The sequence below is a fragment of the Scyliorhinus torazame genome, chromosome 9, assembly GCF_047496885.1.
Source record: "Scyliorhinus torazame isolate Kashiwa2021f chromosome 9, sScyTor2.1, whole genome shotgun sequence".
Taxonomy (NCBI): domain Eukaryota; kingdom Metazoa; phylum Chordata; class Chondrichthyes; order Carcharhiniformes; family Scyliorhinidae; genus Scyliorhinus; species Scyliorhinus torazame.
In genome coordinates this window covers 63497172-63521851 of record NC_092715.1, presented here as the reverse complement: position 1 = coordinate 63521851, position 24680 = coordinate 63497172, and the positions used below count along the sequence as shown (strand labels likewise).

General features: G+C 50.3%; 1 protein-coding gene across 3 annotated transcripts in view; it reads left to right on the top strand.

The window, feature by feature from the left end:
• The window catches only part of pde8b (phosphodiesterase 8B), a 642529-nt gene that overhangs the window by 462214 nt on the left and 155635 nt on the right, over positions 1-24680 (top strand). For all 3 annotated transcript variants that reach the window (XM_072516021.1, XM_072516020.1, XM_072516019.1), the window contains exons 3-4: positions 13101-13291; positions 20901-20960. In XM_072516021.1, the coding sequence (XP_072372122.1) occupies positions 13101-13291; positions 20901-20960 (251 nt within the window). The remainder of the gene's footprint in view (positions 1-13100; positions 13292-20900; positions 20961-24680) is intronic.

The window sequence follows — 24680 nt, the reverse complement described above, 5'->3', positions numbered from 1 at the left end:
GCCTCCCGAACTCTGCGTCAGAAATCGACCCCCAGGTGACCCTCATGGAGTTGGCCGAGCACCATAGCCCGCATGCTCTGAGGAATTATGATCCTGTCGAGTTTCAGAAGGATTCCCTCCACCGCCGCCAGGTCGTCTTTTACGTTATAGAACTGGGGACATTGTCCCTTCTGCCAGCCATTGGTAAGGTGCTGCATCACACGCTGCAGCAGAGGATCCTTGGCCGTCTCCTCACGAATTTGGACCACCCGTTCGTCAGAGGCCGGAAGGTTGGTGGCACACAACTGCACTTGCGCTTCTATGTGGCAGATGAAGTCACTTTGTTCACACGGTGTGGTAATGGACCTGGAGAGGGCATCTGCAAAGATCAGCTCTTTGTCTGGCGTGTAGACAAGTTCGAAGTCGTAGTGGCGTAGCTTAAGAAGAATTCGCTGTAACCGAGGTGTTATGTCATTTAAATCCTTCTGGATTATATGGACTAGAGGCCTGTGGTCTGTTTCTACCGTGAATTTTGGCAGGCCGTAAACGTAGTCGTGAAACTTGACTTTCCCTGCCAGGAGGCCCAGACACTCCTTCTCAATCTGAGCGTACCGTTGCTCAGTGGGCGTCATGGTCCTGGAGGCATACGCCACTGGAGCCCAGGACGAGGAGTCATCTCGCTGAAGGAGCACCGCCCCAATGCCGTCCTGGCTTGCATCAGTCGATATCTTGGTTTCCTTGGTTGCGTCGAAGAACGCTAGAACCGGGGCTGTGGTGAGCTTTGCTTTCAGCTCACGCCATTCCTCTTCATGCGTGGGCAGCCACTGGAATTCCGTCAACTTCTTGACGAGATGGCGGAGGGCTGTGGTGTGGGATGCCATATTGGGAATGAATTTCCTGAGGAAGTTGACCATCCCGAGGAAGCGGAGGACTGCCTTCTTGACCTCCGGGGTCTTCATGGCGTTGATCGTTGAGACCTTGTCGGCATCTGGCCGCACGCCCTGCTGCGAGATGTGGTCACCCAGGAACTTAATATCCAATTGACCAAATGAGCACTTGGCCCTGTTGAGCTGGAGACCATGTTCATGAATTCTCTGGAATACCTTCTTGAGGCGAGCATGTGTTCCTGGGGCGTTGTGGACCAGATAATTATGTCGTCAACGTATACTCGCACCCCCTCGATGCCCTCCATCATCTTCTCCATGATGCGGTGAAATACTTTGGAGGCAGATATGTTCCCAAAAGGCATCCGGTTGTAGCAGTAGCGACCGAACGGGGTGTTGAACGTGCACAGCTTGCGACTGGACACGTCCAGCTGTATTTGCCAAAAACCCTTGGAGGCGTCCAGCTTAGTAAAGAATTTGGCATGAGCTATCTCACTGGTCATCTCTTCACGTTTTGGTATCGGGTCATGCTCCCGCATGATGTTGCAGTTTAGATCCTTAGGGTCAATGCAAATGCAAAACTCCCCTGACGACTTCTTTACGCAGACCATGGAGCTGACCCAGTCTGTTGGCTCTGTGACCTTCGATATGATGCCCTGGTCTTGGAGGTCCTGTAATTGCTTCTTCAGACGATCCTGGAGGGGTGCCGGCACCCGGCGTGGTGCATGAATTACAGGGGTGGCGTTCGGCTTGAGCAGGATTTTATATCGGTATGGGAGCGTGCCAATTCCATCGAATACGCTGTGGTACTGCGTGATAATGACATCTATGTCGGCTTGCAAGTTTCCATCAGGCGAGGCCATCGCCGGTGATGATGACATGGTGTGGACTCGCTGAACCAGGTTCAGGAGCTTGCAGGCTCGAGCACCGAGCAGGGACACTCTGTCAGGCCCGACGATTTCAAACCGCATTGTTGCCTTGATCACCTTGTTGGACACCCCTAGTTGACAGGAGCCACTGGCAGCTATGGCATTGCCATTGTAGTCAAGGAGCTGGCAGGCCGGTCGAAGAATGCTTGGTCTGGCGCTGATGGTGTCGAGGTCGAATTTTGAGATGAGGTTCGCTGATGTGCCGGTATCCAGTTTAAATCGGATGCGAGCCTTGTTAACTGTGAGGACAGCACACCGCCCGTCGTCGGGATCCACACTGAGGATCAAGAGGCGTTTCGCCGTTGTGGTGGAAGGCAGCGCATGTGTAGTTATGATGCCCACCCAGTATGGGGACTTGAGGCACTCAGCATCAGGGTCTGTTGGGCTGTCGGTATCAGAATCTGGCATGCCTTGTTGTATTGAGTGGACACTTCTGTGCCGCAGCTGGGATCGCTGGCTGCTGAGCTGTGGAGCAGATCTGCAAAGGGCTGGGTAGTGGCCAAGCTTGCTACACTGTAGACACCGGCGTCCTTTTGCCGGACATTGCTGCTTTAAATGGCGGAGCCACAATTCGGACACGTCATGACACCAACGTCAGCGCGTTCTGCGCGCCATCGCGCATGCTCAGTGCAGTCGGTTGACGTACGCACCTGCGCAGTCGGGTTGTCGGGCTAGTCGTCCACTCGGTCGTGGCGCGCATGCGCAGGGACCCGGGAAAAGCGTGCGAAATGGCCACTCTCCTCGATGCTCAGGCCTTGCATTTGTGCAATGGCCTGCACCCATTCCGCCTTGTGGGAGGTCAGCTTTGCAGTTTCTGCCGCCCTGATGTGGGAGTAACGGTTCTTAGCATTCTCATGGACAACGCACGTCTCAATAGCGACAGGGAGGGTCAACTATTTGACTTTCAGGAGCTGCTGCCAAAGGGAGTCGGAGTGGACCCCGAAAACGATCTGATCCCGGATCATGGAATCAGCCGTCGAGTCATAGTTACATGACTGCGCTAGGATGCGGAGATGGGTCACGAAGGACTGAAAAGGTTCATCCTTACCCTGAAGCCGCTGCTGGAAAACGTACCATTCAAAGCTCTCATTCACCTCAATGTCGCAGGGGCTGTCAAACCTCAGCAGGAATGTTTTGAATTTTGGTTTGTCTTCGCCATCTGCGAAAGTAAGGGAGTTGTAGATGTGGATGGCGTGGTCCCCCTCGGTGGAGTGAAATAGCTCGATCTTCCTGGCATCCAATGCTGCTTCGAGGTCGGTGGCCTCGATGTACAAGAGGAACTTTTGCTTGAAGATTTTCCAATTGGCGCCGAGGTTGCCGGAGATGCGGAGCTGCGGAGGAGGCTGGATGTTTTCCATTTCACCGGATGGCTGCTTGCTGGTCAATGCTGATTCACTCGAGGTAGGTCCGTCAAGATCAGTATCACTCTGGTACCATGATGTGTTAGGCAGGTAGGTTCGATGTGGACTGCACTCGATGCAGGGAAGATAGAAACAGATGTCTAACACTGGAGAAGATCCAACACTGTTTTATTCAACGATAGAACTGATATACATATTCAGCTGTGGGTCGACACTATACTGAACTGACTGGAGACCTTGTAGTAGCCTGACCAGACTTACTAGCTACCGCATGGTGTTTGCACTTGCTAGCTCGTGGACTCTGACTGTCTCAGTGGCTGGGTCCAGAGAGAGCGGGAAACCTAGTGCCCTCTGGCTTTATAGTGGTAGTGTCCTGTCTGGTGATTGGCTGCACTGTGCTGTGTGCTTACTGGTCATCCTGTGTGTCAATCACTGCCTGTCTGCATCTCATTATATACATGAGTGGATATTATGACACTGAACTCTGTAGAAGTTGGGGGTGAACAAGTTGGGGGTCCTGCAAGAGATTCTTTGAATTATAACCTCTAACCTGACCCCAGCCCATCCATTTGGGGAGCCCTTAGCATAAAATGGGTTGATAGGCAACAATGGTAATAGAGACAGAATTGTTTAGCTCGAGCATGGCCCCAATTTTGAATGCTGGGCAGGTGAGTATTTGTGTGTGTTTAAAAACTCACCCACTGTTCCAGAAATGAGGTTCCGGCTGTTTTAAATGGTTAGGTTGCACCTAAATCCACTAGCCAATTTCTGGGCCAGGGATATTGGAAAATTGCACAGCCTAGGAGTCACTGTCAACACCAGATGGGCAACGAGACTCTCCTGCAGATATTTTATTTCAGACCATGGGACTGTTCATGCGGCGACACATTTGCCGAGTTCAATAAAAGCCTTGTTAATCACTGACAGATACAGTAGTCATTCAGAATGCCACCAAGCACAGCAGCCTGGAAATGATCAATAACGCAAGTGGCATGCACAAGCACTACATTTCTCCCCCTGCTATTTTAATAGAGCTGTTAACTCATTTATCTTAAACAGATTTATAGCTCCATTAAATAGTGCAGAGAGGAATTTGACATGTCAGTGTTAAACATTTATAATAACATCCCAACAAATTGTAGCCTAATAACGCAGAAAAAAGATAATCTAAACATCTGAGTTTACAGACCAGTTACTTATATAAACACTGAAGAACGAAGCAGGTGACATCTTTCAGCTCACATTGGCAAGTAAGATATTTAAGTGGTGATTTACAGCAGCTTGTACTGTACTGTTTTATATATTGTAAATGTGACGAATCATAGCAGTTCATAAGGAACTCGCTGGCACTATGTGATTTTTACACTTCTGCAATTTATTTCCATGTTTAATTTCAGCTGTCATGACATTCATACCACTAGTATTTCCAAAAAATCTTTTTTTTGAGGAAATGGAATCTTTCAAGAAAGAGTGACTTTCAGAGCATGTACAGTCACACCGCAGGTAAAGAGTGAACGCGCAGGACAGGAATGGTTGACCGCCAGACGATGCAGTTAGTGCAGGAGTCCCCTGGGTCCATCTCCCTCTCTAACAGATTCTCTGTTTGGATACTGCTGATGGAGATGGTTCCTCAGAGGAATGCAGCAAGAGCCAAGTCCATGACACAATGAGTGAGTCAGCTGCACACTGGGAGAGAAAAATGAGTGAGAGAGCAATAGTGATAGGGGCTTCTATCATAGGGGAACAGATAGATGTTTCTGCAGCTGAAGTTGTGACTCAAGGATAGGATGTTGCCTTATTGGTGCCAGGTTTGTTATGATCTGGTCATGCAAACCAAATTCTAGCGGAGTATTATGTGCAGTTTTGGTTTCCGAAGAAAGGATATACTTGCCATAGAGGGAGTGTAGCTTCACTGGACTGAAGGTTCACCAGACTGATTCCTGAGGTGGCAGGTTTGTCGTATGAGGAGAGACTGGGTTAACTGGGCCTATAGTCACTGAAGTTTAGAAGAATGAGAGGGGATCTCATTGAAACTAAATTCTGACAGGCTAGGTGCAGGGATGTTTTTTCCTCTGGCTGGGAGGGGGTCTAAAACAAAGGGTCACAGACTCAAGATACAGGGTAGGTCATTTAGGACTTTGATGAGGAGAAACCTCTTCTCTCAGAGGGTGGTGAACCTGTGGAATTCTCTACCAAAGAAGCTGTGGAGGTCATGTCACTGAATATATTTAAGAAGGAACAGATAGATTTCCAGACTCTAAGGGATAGAGGGTGCGAGAGTATGGCATTGAGATAGAGGATCAGTCATGGTCATATTGAATTGTGGAGCAGGATCGAAGGGCCGAATGGGCTACTACTCCAATTTTGTGTTTCCATGGTTCTATATTCTCAGAACGTCCCAAAGGTTTTTATTGGAAATGAATTATTCTTGAAGAGTTGCCACTGTTTTGAACATGGCAAGCTCTAACAAGCATGAATGACTTCTTAATCTGCTTTTGGTAGTATTACTTAAGGGATAAATGTTGACCAGGACACCGGAAGTACTCCTTTGCTCTTCTTAAAATATTCTGCATCGAATATTTTATATCTAACAGCAATGGTAGACATAGCTTCAGTTAATCAAATCATCCAAAAGTATATTTTCCAGATTAGATATTAACTTCGGACAATTAAGGATAAATAAATTAATACAATAGAGGTGCAGTGCGTAGCATCCCTACCTATGTGCCAGAAGCCCTGGCTTCAATTCTCACTCCAAGACTTGATGGCCAGGGAAGGTGTGTTCCCAACATGGCCAAACAGGTTGAGTATCAACCCTTCCAAAATACACCAATGTCAGGTGGTAGGAGTGGGAGAGATTCCTGGTCAACCATGTGACGCAAGGAAGATTGGGTTCCCTACCATCACCATCCGCAGCTCCAAGTTACACCATGCATATAATAGTACGTGTTGCCACAGCAACGCAGCCCATTTGGGAGACTGGTTGCCTCAGTTGGCTGTTAACAGTGTTGATCAGATTGGTGCCAACATCGCAGGGTTTGGTCCCTGTTCTGGCCGGGTGGATTCGGGACCTGCCTTCTTGCCCTTGCCTTGAAGGAGGCCATTGTGCTGTGGTCAGTCCTGCCTTTGGGCAGAAAACTGAAGAAGAAGAAGATTCCAAAAGTAACGAGGTTTAGTTTGTGTAACTAATCTTCTCAATGATAATAAGATTACTAATATTATAAAATGTTCATACAATCAGGGAACACATCTATCTTGGTGCAAGTGGAAATACCTTGTAAATATTACTAACTCTCCATGAGTCAAAACCTCATTCACATTGAATTTTAGAGGATGCTTTTAACCAGATTTAAGGGTAGATTTTCCCTCCCAAGCAGTGGTCATGCTGGAAGAGAATGCCTGCTGGCTAGCCACTAGTCCTGCCAGGTGGGCTGCAAACAGACAATGAGCTCCTGGGGCCAGTCTGCCGACTCTGAGTCATTGCAATAGCAGGTGGCCCAACCAGCCCTTGAGGAAAAATAAGGTGGGGAAAAGGTCCATTCATGAGAAGAGTGAGACCAGGGTTAAGATCCCGGACCAGGGGCGTCATTCTCCGACCCCCCGCCGGGTTGGAGAATCGCCGTGGGCTGCCGTGAATCCCTCCCCCGCTGGTTGCCGAAGTCTCCGGTACCGGATATTCGGCGGGGGCGGGAATCGCGCCGCGCCGGTTGGCGGGCCCCCCCACTGGATTTTCCGGCCCGTATGGGCCGAAGTCCCGCCGATAAAGTGCCTGTCCCGCCGGCGTGGATTAAACCACCTTTTGAACGGCGGGACAAGGCGGCGTGGGCGGGCTCTGGGGTCCTGGGGGGGGGCGCGGGGCGATCTGACCCCGGGGGGTGCCCCCTCGGTGGCCTGGCCCGCGATCAGGGCCCACCGATCCGCGGGCGGGCCTGTGCCGTGGGGGCACTCTTTCCCTTCACCCTCCGCCACGGTCTCCACCATGGCGGAGGCGGAAGAGACTCCCTCCACTGCGCATGCGTGGGAAACTGTCAGCGGCTGCTGACGCTCCCGCGCATGCGCCGCCCGGGGATGTCATTTCCGCGCCAGCTGGCGGGGCAACAAAGGCCGTTTCCACCAGCTGGCGGGGCGGAAATTCGTCCGGCGCCGACCTAGCCCCTCAATGTTGGGGCTCGGCCCCCAAAGATGTGGAGCATTCTGCACCTTTGGGGCGGCGCGATGCCCGTCTGATTGGCGCAGTTTTGGGCGCCAGTCGGCGGACATCGCGCCGTCTCGGGAGAATTTCGCCCCAGACACCAACATTTGTAAGGATACAGGACGGGGCGCGATTCTCCGACCCCCCACCGGCTCGGAGAATCGCCGGGGGCCGGCGTGAATCCCGCCCCTGCCGTGGCCCGAATTCTCTGCCACCGGAGATTCGGCGGGGGCAGGAATCGCGCCGCGCCGGTCGGCGGAAATCCCCCAGCGATTCTCCGGTCCACGATGGGCCGAAGTCCCGCCGCTGTCAACCCACGCCAGCCGGCGTGGATTGAACCACCTTTCGAACGGCAGGACAAGGCGGCGCGGGCGGGCTCCGGGGTCCTGGGGGGGGGGGGGGGCGGGCCGATCTGGCCCCGAAGGGTGCCCCCACGGTGGCCTGGCCCGCGATTGAGGCCCACTGATCCGCGAGCAGGCCTGTGCCGTGGGGGCACTCTTTTCCTTCCGCCTTCGCCATGGTCTTCACTATGGCGGAGGCGGAAGAGACCCCCTCCACTGCGCATGCGCGGGGATGCCGTGAGCGGCCGCTGACGCTCCCGCCTATGCGCCGCACGGCAAAGTCATTTCCACGCCAGCTGGCGGGGCACCAAAGGCCTTTCCCGCCAGCTGGCGGGGCGGAAATCAGTCCAGCGCGGGCCTAGCCCCTCAAGGTGAGGGCCCGACCCCCCAAGATGCGGAGAATTCCGCACCTTTGTGGCGGCGCGATGCCGGACTGATTCACGCCGTTTTTGCCACCGGTCGGCGGACATCGCGCCGATTGCGGAGAATCCCGCCCAAGATCCCCAAATACTTTTTTAAATTTTTTAAACTGTGAGGAAAGGAGATTTCACTCCAGGAGTGATTCCACTGACCAATAGGTATATGTTATATTAAAACAGGATTGAGCTGGGCAGCACAGTGGCGCAGTGGTTAGCACTGCTACCTCATGGCGCCGAGGTCCCAGGTTCGATCCCGGATCTGGGTCACTGTCCAAGTGGAGTTTGCACTTTCTCCCCGTGTCTGCATGGGTTTTGCCCCCACAACCCAAAAGATGTGCAGGGAAGGTGGATTGGCCACGCTAAAATTGTCCCTTAATTGGAAAAAATTATTTGGGTACTCAAAAATTAAAAAAGAAACAAAACACAGGACTAAACTACATTATCATCACTGAAAATAGCTTACAATTAACAGTTAAACAATTCTTAACAATAAAAGGAAACTATCCAACTTCTAACTGATACCTTCTCCATCTCCAACTAAGCAAAGCCCATCACAGGTCAAAAAATAATTATAAATAAAGTTAGCAAACTCAGGGAAACATTGCTCTCCTCTGGATAGAGATTTCTTGGAGAGATAGCTTGGAGGGAGAGCAGTGCATGTGCATGTGCCGTCGACATGTGGGCGGGGGCCCTCCAGCCCCAGGGTCCCCAGAGGACACCCGCCAGGGGCATCAAAGGCCACGGGACGAGGTAAGCAGCTGGTTGCCTCCACCTTCGATGTGCATCCTGGGGAAACACCTAGACACAGTGGTAGAGCTAGGAAGGCCAAGCACATCGAGGATTACTGAGGGCACCAAGGGAGGGGGGAGAGATGGGAAGGGGTTAGGTGTGGGTGAGAGGGGGGTTGAGGGGGTGATGGGAGAGTGGGGCAGCACCATCCGGAGTGGGGAATTGTACGGCACCTGTGACACATTAAAAACCCTTGAGCACAACCAGTATGATGCCTCTTATTCTGCTTTGTGGGCCGAAACCCTGGTCCATCCCTCCAGGTATCTTTCCCCGCCCCGTAGCACTCGCCCACCCTCCAGCCATGGACATGTCCCAGGAGCTGTGTCCCATCCCCTGGATGTTCGGATGTTGGCTGCTGCGTGTGTGGTGTTGTCTCCCACAGTGTTCAAGCACAGTGTCAGACATCAAGGTGTGATTGGCATGCCAGGCAATGACTCCCACATGCTACATGCCCCGCCCACCCACAGGAATCCACTTTGGTTGTGTGAAGTGCTCACTTAACCATGATTGTCAATTGCCTATTAGCAATAGCCTTCAAAGGGTGCACGGTGGTGCAGTGGTTAGTACTGGGACTACAGCACTGAGGACCCAGGTTCGATCCTGACTCTGGGTCACTGTCTGTGTGGAGTTTGCACATTCTCCCCGTGTCTGCGTGAGTTTCACCCCCACAACCCAAAGATATGCAGTAGAGGTGGATTGGCCACGCTAAATTGCCCCTTAATTGGAAAAAAATAATTGGGTACACTAAATTTATTTTTAAAAAGCAATATTTCTGTCTCGGCAATTGGTGGGGATTATGGGTGGTCAATGGAGCAGACGGACAAGGGCTTGAGTACATACGATCCAGAGGTTGTCATGCTGGTGCCATGCGTGGTTGCCCCTCCTCCCCTCCCACCCCCCCCCCCCCCCCCCACCCTCCCCAGCACCTCTCCCCCCCCATCCCGCGGTGGCCCACCTCTCTGGAGGCGCACCCCCCACCCAGCCCAGAACCCGCCCACCCCCCCCCGACAAGCACTGGGGTGGCAGGCCAAGTGATCCCGGGCTCTTTGCATGTGAGAAAAGATGGCTACTCACCCCCTCCGCTCCCAACAGATGACCTTCCGCCAGGTTCACCTTTTTAAAAAGCAGTATTAATTGGTACCGGTGTGACCACTTGCTGGGAAGGCCGATGAATCATCGGAGGCTGTTGGATTATCATAGAATTTACAGTGCAGAAGGAGGCCATTTGGCCCATCGAGTCTGCACCGGCTCTTGGAAAAAGCACCCTACCCAAGGTCAACACCTCCACTCTATCCCCATAACCCAGTAACCCCACCCAACACTAAGGGCAATTTTGGACACTAAGGGCTAATCACCGGCCTCGTTTTGCTCGAGCGAGAGCGCAATGAGGCCGGAGAATCATGCCTAATATATATAAATCCTACATTCAACACACCAGATAAGACCGGTTTGCCAAGTTGCTGTTTTTGCAGAGTCCAGAGAAGAACTCACATTCCTCTGTGGCCCCATGCAGATATAAAGATTAAATTAACTATTGGCCTTGCCATCAACTGGACTGCTACCTGAAATTGTTACGGGCAGTTGTGCCTTTCACAACCACTGGTAAAACATGGCCAATTGGCCTGTGAGGCTGCAGCTCTTGTTGCAGCAAACTGCAAAGATTAGCATCAACCTGCCCAGAGCAAAACAGACTTCTCATGCGCTTAGCCTCAGAAATATCCAGGAAATTCTTTTGGCCTAAAGGCCCAGTAGGCTGGGTCAGGCCTTCTATGAGCAGCAGCCTCCTGATTTGCTTTCTCTCCTCCTGGTGGTTGAGGCTGCTGCAGATGTTCTTGTTCCTGCTCCTCTTCCTCCATTGGGCCCACCCACAGCGCCACTGCCTCCGTCAAGGTTGGGCACCATTACGATCCACACTGGCTGTCCAGCCAACTGAGCCAACGAAATGGCCTGCGTTGCTGTGGCAGCACCTGCAAATTGCTGCTCCTCTTCCTGCAAGTGGAAAAAAAATGGCATCAGTGATAAATGGTAAGTGTTTTTAGAGGATTTAAGGTCAAAGAACTCTAAAGCAGCATCCACATTCCAAAATCATTTGGAAATCCAGAAAGCAGTTGGCACACAAACTCATTTGATCTGCAAGCTAGACTGTGCTTTCAGTAATGGTATCTGGAAAGAAATCCTGCTAGGCTTTACCCAGCAATTTTGATGTAGTGTTAAGAAAACCCAGAGGGGTAAACTGGAATACCAGTTCTTAGCCGTGCATATTTCCAATTTGGAATACTGTAAGAAAAGATATGCAAACCAGGGAGGAATAGTCCAGTCATTTTGTGATCAATTACTGAAAAATATTTATTGACTTTAAAAGAAAATACTCAAGAAGGACTATAATACACAGCAGAAGTATACTTAACTGCACGAATGGCTATCCACACACAGGATTAAATGAAGTTACCCCTTTGATTCCCAACTACCTACTTTTCCTGAACTCTTGAGACGCCCCTTTTCCCAAAGAACATCCAATATTATATAACTCTATGAGTTAAGTCCAGCAGGTAATTACTACACACAGCTTGTTTATACATATTTGGGGAAAGTATCTTCAATTTCAGCGAAGGCATAATCTTCTCAGTTCAAGTTTTGGATTTTAGCCTGCCACAGTTTTACTGATAACTTGTTTTCAGGGGACACTGTTTTTGCAGCTGGGTGTGACTGTGATGGTAGCTGCTGTACTGTGCCCCTTTCTCCAGTTATTGTGCTATGGATATATCATTCTTTCCCTTTGATGTTACTCATTCTGTAGACTCGGATTTTAGCATAGAAGTGCCAATTCCCTTATCTCTCCACTTTGAAGTCACCTCTTCTACATCCCATTATTCTTCCCTAGTTATCTGGGTAAACTCTTGCTTTTTTTCACTGGTATGCTAAGTCGCATATCAAAACACTCCTTCAGACAGCTGCCCTTATCAATTGCCCTTTTTATTTTATCCTAATTTCATTTTTTAATCTTAATTTTCCCCAATTCCTAACACTGGCATGAGTTCAGATTTGTCAAGTTAAACTGCATGGACCCTAATAACATAATAGTGCTGAAACATTTTGTTGAAGCTGTTCGACCTGCACTCATCAAGCTCACTTACACATGCTCTTTTCCAGAAAGAAAAAACATGGACACACATTACACCTTTTCCATCTAAACAAAATAGCCGACGGCCATTCCCTGGTTTATTCCCCAGGACAATGCCTTGCCCAATCAGAGTCAGCCTGCCTGGTTTGAATTTAAACAAAGCTTAGCGGTTAACTGTCCTTTATCCGTTAACTTGTGCAATCCCCATGGCAACACCTCTACCAATCAGTCCACTTGCTAACCAATCAGAACTCTCTCCTCATGCAGTATAAATTGTTGTTTCCTTTACAATTTGGTATTCTTGTGAACTGTCCTGATGAGTACAAAATGAAAAGCTTTGACAACATATGTCTTCTTTCAGCAATACTCAAATTTAGTACTACCAATGAATAATTATATAATAGGATCACAATTTGCTCCAGATGCCAGCCTGATTCTGGCACACACATCAGCGTAGGTGGCATGATGGGTGAGTTAACAATTAAAGATGCTGCATTGAATCCTTTAGTGAAGCCTGAATTCAATTGCTATTACATGCAATTTAGATTGATAACATCTGTGATGCTATAGAAACAATTTGGCACATATTCACATGTCACAATAGCACTTGGTGTTGCGACATCAATAAACAGAAGTTGCTTATACAACACAATGGGCGGGATTCTCCGGCCTCCCAGCTGCGTGTTTCTTGGCGGTGGAAGTTGGCGTGCTGTCCACTTGCAGCAGGATTCTCTGCTTCCACTGCTGTCAATGGGCATTCCCATTGAAGCTATCCCACATCGCCGGGATACCCACGGGAGGCATACGCTGCTGGTGGGACCAGACAATCCCGCGATCAGTGAAGGGTCAGAGATTTCCGGCCTACAACTTCCAGGGTTTGTACTGATCTTCAGCATATTTCATTAATACTTTTTTTTTAATTCCTTAATTATAACTATATTTGCATTTTGTAGATCGATTCAAAGTTTGGACTCAGTAGAAATGTGAAGCAGTGGATTCGACCATTGCCCCCCCCCCCCCCCCCCCCTCCCCCCCACCCCCCCCCCAAGTGCATTTATCTCACCTGATATAACTTATATTTGTAGGTTCTATTGGTGTTTGCTAAAGAGGACAGCCAGAGTGATGGCTTTTGGTGGGCATGTGATAAAGCTGGATACAAGTGCAACATCGCACGGACACCAGAGTCTGCAGTGGAATCATTTCTGGATAAACATCATGAAATTATAATTATTGACAACAGACATGCCAAATACTTTGATGCGGAAACACTTTGCAGGTAATCCAATAGGTTCTTTTTGGATGTGGGTCTGCAGACGGTCAGGTACAATGATGTTGTGATTCCTGAAATTCAGTATTTTTGACTGAGATGTTGGAATTGGCGTAAATGGATCTGCATTTGTAATGCAGGGCAGAATTTTAATGTCCCCCGCCGCCACCGGTTTTGCAGACAGGAAAGCTAATAAATTCCCTGAGCAGCCTTCCTGCCGTCCTCATGCTAGCCCCCAACCTGAATGCAATTTTACATGAGGTGGGCAAGGCTTCGGCCAGCCCTTTGCTTCAATTTTGAGGCTGGCAGGTAGAGTTCAGGGACAGAGGGAAGGTCAGCAAATTCCCCTACACAGGCCTTGGCCAGGAAGGTGGAGAGGAATGCTTCCTTTCCACATTGGCTGCCCTACCTCCCCACCACATTCACCCCGTGGGTGCTTGACCTCTCACCCTAGCCTGACCTCTCCATCAAGACCCTCACCTCCTGCACCCCTGCGCCTCCCATCCACCCTCCCAGGCCTCGCCTCCCCTCTCTGCCGTGAGACAAGCCTGCATTCACCTGGTCCTGGACTCTGTGGTGATATGCATCACTGTAAATACACAAGGGGTTAATGTGAATACACTAAGACTAAGTAAACACTAGAGGGAGCACCAGAGACATCATACTATGCAGAAATACAGCTAATGAACACATAGAATTGGACACGACCAATGGGCAGTCAAGACACCCAGAGGTGACACTACCACAAGGGGGCAACCCATATAAAAGGACAGGGCACACATGCTCTCTCTCTTTCCACAGACAACAGTTAGTGAGAGACACAGGGGCAGATCAGAGCACCACACCCACCGCATGGAATAGAGTAGACTAGTTAGTTAGATTGAGTTACTATAGCAAGATCAGCAGGAGAGTCGAACTCAAGTACAAGAATTGTTAACTATTCAATAAATGTGTTAAACCTATCTCCAAGTCTGAACATTCCTTTTTTGTGCGCTCTTTGAGCAACTGTGCATGCGCGGCTTCTCGCGCATGCGCAAAACATTGTTTTGCCAGTACACTTCTTTTGAGGAACTGTGCATGTGCGGCTCCTTTCCCAAGATGGCTGCCCATCAAAACTGCCGTTTTCTGCATTTGCAGGCCTCCCTTCGCCTCGTGGTTAGTATTGGCACCTCTTTTACCATTCTCTCTTGTGTTTTCCTCGCAGTATTCAAACTTGTCCAGGACTGTCTGGAAGTCTCTCTTTTCTTGCCCTGTGGAGTACTTGAAGGTCTTGAAGATTTCTGCTGCCCTTGCACCCGCAATGCACCCGCAATGGTGAGCAGAAGCTTTATTTTCTCTGCATCTGCCACGCCATCTAGGTTGGACGCTACCATGTAAATCTCTGCCTGAATGCACGCCAGTTTGCACTGAGATTGCCGTGGTACCTGAGCTGCTGTGGAACCGGAATCTCGAACATCTTGCCTGGGTGCTGTTACTGGTAGTCAAGGATTTGTTGAGTTGAACTATAGAGATTCAACAGGCACTCCTGGAACCATGTTGTGTTATGCTTCTTCATGTAGCATAAGCTGCTTCCTTGATGTATACTCTGACAAAGGAAGTTCAGACTTGAAGATAGGTTTAATACATTTATTGAACAGTTAACAATTCTCCTACTTGAGTTCGACTCTCCTGCTGATCTTGCTATAGTAACTCAATCTAACTAACTAGCCTGCTCTAAGCCACGCGGTGGGTGTGATGCTCTGATCTGCCCCTGTGTCTCTCACTAAGTGTCGTCTGTGGAAAGAGAAAGAGCATGTGTGCCCTGTCCTTTTATATGGGTTGCCCCCTTGTGGTAGTGTCACCTCTGGGTGTCTTGACTGCCCATTGGTCGTGTCCTATTCTATGTGTTCATTAGCTGTATGTCTGCATGGTATGATGTCTCTGGTGCTCCCTCTAGTGTTTACTTAGTCTTAGTGTATTCACATTCACCCCTTGTGTATTTACAGTGATGCATATCACCACAGACTCCAGGGCTGAGAATCTGGGAATTGCTTGTAATCCCAGTCCTGGCCACTGCTGGGACTACAGAACTGCAGGCCAATTAGATTGATTGACTGCTCTCTGAGGCAGGACCTCCTTCCGACTGAGGGCAGAAATCCTGTCTTCAAATGGCTAAAGGGGCTGCCGTGATCCAACTCTTCAGGTGGTCGGGTGGGAAACTCTAGCATCTTAAAAATCCTGCCCGTAAGAACAAAAGAAATAGGAGCAGGAGTAGGTCATAACATTTCTCAAGCCTGCTGCACCATTCAATATAATCATGGCTGATCTTTCACCTCAGCTGCTCTTTCCCCATCTATTCCCTTGATCCCCTTAAGAGTCTAGAAATTTATTGAGTTCAGATCCTGAAGTGATTTTAATTTTATGAGTTCCCCAATTTACATAGTTTTCTTCACTTGCAGCGTGTTTAATTTAGTTTGGTAACTAGTTTTTTGGAATCCTTGCTGTATCACTGTGGCCTGAGTTTGATTGTCTTACGGTCTGGTGAAGAAAGTGAGGTTTATTGCCTATTTGCAAGCGGTCAGTACCTGACTCTCTCTCACAGTCATAGCATCATACAGCACAGAAAAGGCCCTTCAGCCCATCGCATCTGCACTAATCAAAAACAACCCCCTAACCATTCTAATCCCATTTTCCAGCACTTGGCCCATAGCCTTGTGTGTCCTGGGATCACAAGTGAACATCTAAACACTTCTTAAATATTATGAGGGTCTCTGCCTCACCACCTTTTCAGGCAGCAACTTCCAAACTCCCACCACCCTCTGGGTAAAAAGCTTTTCCTCACATCCCACCTAAACCTCCTGCCCCTTACCTTAAATCTATGCCCTCTGGTCATTGATCCCTCCACCCAGGGGTAAAGTTTCTTCCTGTCTACTCTATCTATGCCCCTCATAATCTTATTCATCTCAATCATGTCCCCCCCCTTAGTCTCCTCTGCTCCAAGGAAAACAATCAAAGTCTATCCAATCTCTCCTCATTACTAATACTCTCCAGCCCAGGCAACATCCTGGTAAGTCTCCTCTGCACCCATTCCAGTGCTATCATATCCCTCCTATAATGTGGATTCCAGAACTGCATACAATACTCTAGCCGTGGCCTAACCAACGCTTTATACAGTTCCAACGTAACCTCTCTGCTCTTAACCTTTATGTCTCGGCTAATAAAGGCAAGTCGACCATATGCTTTCTTAACCACTGTATCCACCTGCTCTGCTACCTTAAGGGACCGGTGTACATGCACACCAAGATCCCTCTGATCCTCGGTGCTTCCCAGGGTCGTGCTGTTTATCATGTCGTCCCTTGCCTTGTTTGTCCTGCCCAAGTGCATCATCTCACACTTTTCCGGATTGAATGACTTTGCCACTGATCTGCCCATCTGACCAGCCCGTCTACATCCTCCTATACTCGTATCCATCCTCCTCACTATTTACCACCCCACCAATTTTCGGATCATCCGCAAACTTACAGATCAACCCTCCTACATTCATACCTAAATCATTTATATAAACCACAAACTGCAGGGGCCCCAACATTGATCCCTGCGGGACCCCACTGGACACAGGCTTCCAGACAGAAAACACCCCTCGACCATCACCCTCTACTTCCTGCCACTCGGCCGATTTTGGCTCTTACCTCTGCTGTCAGTCTCCCATGAGGGACCTTATCAACAGCCTTGCTGAAGTTCAAGTAGACTACGTCAAATGCATTTCCCTCATACACACACCTGGTCACCTCTTCGAAAAATTCAATCAAGTTGGTCAGACATGACCTCCCCTTAACAAAACCAAGCTGACTGGTTTTTATTAATCCCTGCCTCTCCAAATGCAGATTAATTCTGTCTCTCAGAATTGTTTCCAATAGTTTCCCCACCACTGAGGTTGGACTGACTGGCCTGTAGTTTCCTGGTTTATCCCTTCCTCCCTTCTTGAATAAAGATACTACATTGGCTATCCTCCAGTCCTCCAGCACCTCTCATGGGGCCAGAGAGGAATTGAAAATTATTGCCAGCGCCCCTATTTCCTCCCTTGCTTCACTCAGCTGACTGGGATACATTTCATCAGGCCCTGGCGATTTGGCTACTTTTAAGCCTTCCAGACTACTCAGACCCTCCTCTCTGTCTATGTTAATCTCTTTCTCCCTAATTTCTATACCCACACTGTCCATCTCATGAGTGAACACTGACAAAAAGTATTAATTTAGAACCCTACCTACATCCTCTGGCTCCACATACAAATTACCACTCTGGTCTTTAATGGGCCCTACTGTTTCCCTAGTTATCCTTTTACCCATAATGTACTTGTAAAAAAAATTAGGATTTTCCTTTATTTTAGCTGCTAGTATTCTTTCATATCTCCTTTTGCTCGCCTAATTTCCTTTTCAATTCCATTTTGCACATTCTATATGCCTCTGGGACTCCTGCTGTTTTGAGCCCTTGATATCTGGCATAAGCCTCCCTTTTTCTCCTAATCTGCTATGTCTGCTGTGATTGTCAAATTTCCTTGCTGTCAAATGGCTGAAATGGTGGGTGAGGAATTTTTCCACGGTTTTTATTCCCTTATTTGCCTAGAGGGTTTTTTCTCGGTTTTGTGCCTTTTCCAGGATATTACTTACGTAGCTACAAGGTTTAAGGGTGTGTTGGAGGGCAAGGGGTGGTGGTCGGATGTGGAGGAGAAAGGGACTGTGTTGTGAGGGAGGAGTTGAGAAAGTGAAAGAGGGAAAGGAAGAAATGTTCAGTCGGGAGGCTCTGGCCATCATGGTGTGGGAAGGCTTGACAGCCGAACTGGTCATTTCCTGTCCATCAGTTTTGGGTGGGTGTTTGTAAATTGCTGTTTAATTCAGTCATTTTGGCTCAAACCATTTACAAGCCAAGCATATTTGAGCTGGCGTTTTCAACAAGAACACATATAACGTATTCTATTTCCAGGGTTTTGAATTAGTATTTTTAATGATATGTAGAAAATTTAATCAGATAATAAATTGTCATTTTATAATCAACTTGTAAACGTAGTCCTTTTCCTAAGGTCCCAATCTGATTAAATAGATTTTAATTTAACCTTCACAGCAGGAACAAGGCAGATGTGGATTGGATGCACAGGCCCTGATTTTCACTCCCGAGTCAAGCGTGCAGATTGGGAGAATTTCTAGCTCTGACTTTTTTAAATGGCCGCCTGCAATCCTCATTTTCATTGTGGGTGAATCGAGGGGAGGCTTGATTAGAAGTCCTGCTCGCCGTCCCCAGAAAAAATGTGGAGGTTGCCGAGTGCAGAGGTGAGCTGGGTGGAAGGTCTGCCTCTGTGCTCCAGCAGTTGTTAAATTATTTTGCTTAAGTTGAACCAGAAAGCAGCCCTTCAGCCCTCATCCCACCCCCACTCTTCCCATACCCCATCCATGCTGACCTATGCCACCTCATGTCCCCCACTTACCCCCGAGGCTCCTCATACCCCTTATGGCAACCCTTGTTGCTTTACCCAGCCCCCATGACTCCTCATACCCCCATGATAACTCATGTCCTCCTTCCCACCCACATGGCCCCTCAAAGCCACCCATGCCCCTCTGGTTAAAATCAAAACTTTCATTTTCAAATCTGGTTCTTTCATTTCTCTATTTTGAGTTCCCACATGGTGTCATATTTTTTATGACACAAACTATCCATGATTATTCCAGAGGAGCAATTTATAATTCAGATCTGGACTAATACTCTGGAGACAAAATCAAAATCCTAATACGGTAGGTGGGAGAATTTCAATTCAATTAATTAATAAATCCAGAATTAAAATGCTAGCCATATTAATAGCGATCATGAAAGCACAAACCCATCTGGTTCACTAATGTCCTTCAGGAGAGGAAATCTGCCTTTCTTCCCATTCTAGCCTATATGTAACTCCAAACCCACAGCAATGTGACTGAGTCTTAACAGCTCTCTGAAATTACCTCCTCGTGGAGCAACAGGAGTATAATCAATAAAATATATTCTGGCCGATTTTTGAGCAGACTGCAGAGCAGTTCCTTTAAGACTCTTTTAGTTAGCTGCACATGGCCTGGAGTGATTGCATAGATCAGGCTCCATCCATTTGTTAATTAATTTCAACTGGGGGGCCTCAAACCAGCGATAGGACCCCAATATCATGTGTCCCTGTTTCAGGTAGTTGCCCTGCACTCCTGAAAGGTACCGGCTTCCAATTTGGCAGTCGGGATATTTCCATGGGGCACAAGAGATTGGGGAGGCTCCCCAAACATCCCATTTTGACAAAAAGAACCCCCCAAAAATGGTAAAATTCAACACTTTATTTACAACATGCAGGCGGGCAGAACTGTTGCCTGTCAATGGACTTTGTAATCAAAATCTTCACGATCACTTCAGACTATGAGAGTTGAAGAAAATACCATGGTAATTTTATGATGAGGTGTTTCTTCCTGTTCTCTGCGCAGAGGCAGGTGTGGCCCACAGCGTAGGGTATAGATACAAGTAGAGTGAGGGGACATGTCCTGAATTCACCCCAACCAAAATAGGATCAAATCCTGTGCTGTTGGTACCGATCGAGTCCACACCAGCCATCCAGCCAACTAAGCCTACCAACCCCCTGGAAGGGCAACAGTCACTTCAACATGCATGTTGTAGCCTGGAGATATGGGGCGCGATTCTCCACTCCCACGCTGATGTGGCCGCGCCGTCGTGAGCGCCGTCAATGTTCACGATGGCGCGGAACAGCCCCGGTCCCGACCGATTCAGGCCCTGACAATGGGCCAGTATCGGGGCCGCGTCATCTCCCCGCGCCAGGCTTGTCGCCCGCGTAAAAGCGGCGCCGAATAGATGACGTGGCCGGCGCCGCATAACGGACGTCATCCACGCATGCTCGGGTTGGCCGGTGCCAACCCGCGCATGCGTGGTTGCCGTCCTGTCCAAATCCGCCCTGCAAGAAGAGAGGACGGCCCGACGATCGGTGGGCACCGATCGCGGGCTACCCCCACATTCAAGGTGAAGCCCGGTGCAGGATCCCCCTCGCCCCCCCCCCCACAGGCCGCCCCCCCAGCGTTCATGCACCGCCCACGACTGTAGCGACCAGGTGTGGGCGGCGCTGGGGGGAACCCGCCGTTTTGGCCCTACCGCTCGGCCCATCCGGGCCTCAGAATCGCGGGGGTGCCGGAGAATCGCCATTTTGGGTATCTCCGGCGATTCTCCGGCCTGCGGCCCGCGAAACTCGACTGGCCCGTTCCCGCCGCTCGGAGGGCGTTGGACCGGCGTCCCCGGAAATTTCGGCGGCCCAGGCGATTCTCCCAACCGGCGTGGGAGTGGAGAATCGCGCCCATGGACACTGATGGTAGAGGCTCCAATTTCTTTCCATCACAGAGCTGACCAGGAATCTCCCCCACTTTTACCATCCTGTCATTGGCATATGTTGTGAGGATTTACAAGTTGATACTCAAACTGTTTGGCCATGTTATGAATACACTTGATTTGTTCATCACCTTCTGTGGTGGGCTTGAACTGCTGTGCCATAAGATCACCTATGAGACGCTCTATGGGAAGTTAAAAGTAAGACAACTTCCACTTCATAAACATGTTATTGCTTTTCACTCTTTAGGTCAATTCGAGCCACAAAGCCTGGAGAAACCACAGTGATGCTGGTGGTAGTCCCCCAGTTGTAAGTACTTCATATTCCTGTATACCATTGATTAATGAAACTGCTTTAGAACCAGGTCAAGACAATTCTGCTAGGAACATGTTCAAAAATAATTTTTATTTTTTTTATTTTCAAATAATTTTTCTTAAAGTTTTCATAAAATATCAATAACAAAATGAAAAAGGAACCCAGCAGGGTTAAGTACAAAACACAATCCAGAAAAGCAACCCTCCATACCCCCCTCCCCCTGTACATAAATAATAAATTAACATTAACACCCCGACTTAACACAACAGGTATATACACCCCCTCAGACCCTCCAGTGTAAGTAACAGAAACAAAAATGAAGTAAACCCCCCCCCCCACCCCCCCCCCCCCCCGCCCCCGAGTTGCTGCTGCCATTGACCAATGACTACCGTTCTGCCAGAAAGCCTAAGAACGGTTGCCACCACCTAAAGAACCCTTGTACCGACCCTTTCAAGGCAAATTTCACCCTCTCCAACTTAATAAACCCCGCCATATCGCTGATCCAGGATTCCACGCTTGGGGGCTGCGCATCTTTTCACTGAAGGAGAATCCTTCGCCGGGCTACCAGGGACGCAAAGGCCAGAATTCCGGCCTCTTTCCCCTCCTGCACTCCCGGCTCCTCTGCCACTCCAAATATTGTGAGCCCCCAGCCCGGTTTGACCCTGGATCCTACCTACCTCAACACCGTCCTCGCTACGCCCTTCCAAAATTCCTCCAGCTCTGGGCATGCCCAGAACAGATTTGCTGGGCCCCCTGAGCACCTAACACACCTGTCCTCTCCCAAAAAGAACCGGCTCATCCTTGTCCCGGTCATGTGGGCCCTGTGCAGCACCTTAAACTGTATGAGGCTGAGCCTCGCACACGAAGAGGAAGATTTCACCCTCCCGAGGGCATCTGCCCACGTCCCCTCTTCGATCTCCTCTCCCAACTCCTCCTCCCACTTTCCTCCTCCTGCATCACCTGGTAAGTTTCCGAGATCTTCCCCACTCCCACCCACCCCCCCGCGAGCACCCTGTCCTGTACTGTGTGTGGCAGTAGCCGCGGGAATTCCACCACCTGCCGTCTGGCAAACGCCCTTACCTGTAAGTACCTGAAGGTGTTCCCCGGGGGGGAGCCCGTACTTCTCCTCCAGCTCACCCAGGCTCGCGAACGTCCCGTCCACAAACAGGTCCCCCAACTTTCGTATCCCTGCCCTGTGCCACCCCGAAAACCCTCCATCTGTTCTCCCTGGGACGAACCGGTGGTTCCCCCGTATTGGGGTCCATGCCGAGGCCCCAATTTCCCCCCTGTGCCGCCTCCACTGCCCACAGATTTTGAGGGCAGCCGCCACCACCGGGCTCGTGGTATACCTCCTTGGAGAGAGCGAAGCGGCGCCGTTGCCAGCGCCCCCAGACTCGTACCCACACAAGACGCCGTCTCCAGCCTCTTCCATGCAGCCCCCTCCCACTCCATCACCCACTTGCGCACCATTGTTGCATTGGCGGCCCAGTAGTACCCACAGAGGTTGGGCAGCGTCAGCCCCCACCCCCCCTTATTCCGCTCCAGGAACACCCTTCTCACCCTCTGAGACCCTCGCGCCCACACAAACCCCGTTATACTCCTGTTGACCCGCCTAAAAAAGGCCTTCGGGAGAAACACGGGGAGGCACTGGAATAGGAACAAAAACCTTGGGAGCACCGTCATTTTGACTGACTGCACCCTACCCGCCAAGGACAGCGGCAATGCGTCCCACCTCTTGAACTCCTCCTCCATTTGCTCCACCAGCCTTGTGAAATTAAGCCTATGCAGGGCCCCCCAGCTCCTGGCCACCTGGACCCCCAAATACCTGAAGCTCCTCTCCTCCCTTTTTAGTGGGAGCTCGCCAATCCCCCTCTCCTGGTCCCCTGGGTGAACCACGAATGGCTCGCTCTTCCCCATGTTGAGCTTGTACCCCGAAAAATCCCCGAATTCCCTAAGGATCCTCATTGCCTCCGGCATTACCCCCACTGGGTCCGCCACATATAGCAGCAAGTCGTCCGCATAAAGCGACACCCTATGCTCCTCCCCACCCCGCACCAACCCCCTCCAGTTCCTCAACTCCCTCAGTGCCATAGCCAGGGGTTCAATCGCTAGTACGAAGAGCAGGGGGGACAAGGGACACCCCTGCCTCGTCCCTCAGTGCAACCGAAAGTACGCAGACCTTCTCTTGTTTGTGGCCACACTTACCATCGGGACCTCATACAACAGCCTAACCCACCTGACAAACCCCTCCCCAAACCCAAACCCAAATCTCTTCAGCACCTCCCACAGGTACCCCCACTCTACCCTATCGAAGGCTTTCTCAGCGTCCATCGCCACCACTATCTCCGCCTCCCCCTCCCCCTCCTTCGCCAGCATCATCATAACATTCAGGAGCCTCCGCACTTTCGCGTTCAACTGCCTCCCCTTCACGAACCCCGTCTGGTCTTCGTGGATGACCTGCGGCACCCAATCCTCAATTCTCATGGCTAAGACCTTCGCCAGAACCTGGGCATCTACATTTAGCAAGGAAATCGGTCTGTAAGACCCACATTGCAGGTGATCCTTGTCTCGCTTCAGGATCAAGGAGATAAGTGCCCGGGACATCGCCGGGGGCAAAGCCCCCCCCCTCCCTTGCCTCATTGAAGGTCCTAACCAGCAACGGGCCCAACAGGTCCATATATTTTTAATAGAATTCGACTGGGAAACCGTCCGGCCCCGGTGCCTTCCCCACCTGCATGCTTCCTATCCCTTTGATCAGCTCCTCCAGCCCAATCGGGGCCCCCAATCAGTCCCTCCTCCACCTTCGGAAACCTCAATTGGTCCAGGAAGCGGCCCATCCCTCCCTCCTCCCGTGGGGACTTGGATCGGTACAATTCCTCATAAAAGTCCCTGAAGACCCCATTGATGCCAACCCCACTCCGCACCACACTCCCTCCCCTGTCCTTAACTCCCCCGATCTCCCTAGCTTTGTCCCGCTTCCGAAGCTGATGCGCCAGCATCCGGCTTGCCTTTTCCCCATACTCGTAAATCACCCTCTGGGCCTTCCTCCACTGCACCTCCGCCCCCCTGGTGGTCACCAGGTCGAATTCGGCCTGGAGGCTACGCCTCTTCCTCAACAATCCTTCCTCGGGCACCTCCGCACAACTCCTGTCTACCCTCACCATCTCACCCACCAGCCTTTCCCTCTCCCCCCGCTCCCTCCTCTCCTTGTGGGCCCTAATGGAGATCAGCTCTCCTCTAACCACCGCCTTCAGCGCCTCCCATACCATCCCCACTCGGTCCTCCCCGTTATCGTTGGCCTCCAGGTACCTCTCTATACTTCCTCGGACCCGCTCGCTCACCTCCTCGTCCGCCAACAGCCCCACCTCCAAGCGCCACAACGGGCGCTGGTCCCTCTCCTCCCCCAGCTCTAAGTCCACCCAATGCGGGGCGTGGTCCGAAATGGCTTTCGCCGAATACTCGGTATCCTCTACTCGCGCTATCAGCGCCCTACTCAAAATTAAAAAGTCGATTCGGGAATAAGCCTTGTGGACATGTGAGAAGAATGAAAATTCCCTAGCCACCAGCCTTGCGAATCTCCAAGGGTCCACCCCTCCCATCTGGTCCATAAACCCCCTCAGCACTCTAGCCACCACCGGTCCTAGACCTGGAGCCATCCAGTGCTGGATCCAACACTGTGTTAAAGTCTCCCCCCATTATTAGGCCACCCACTTC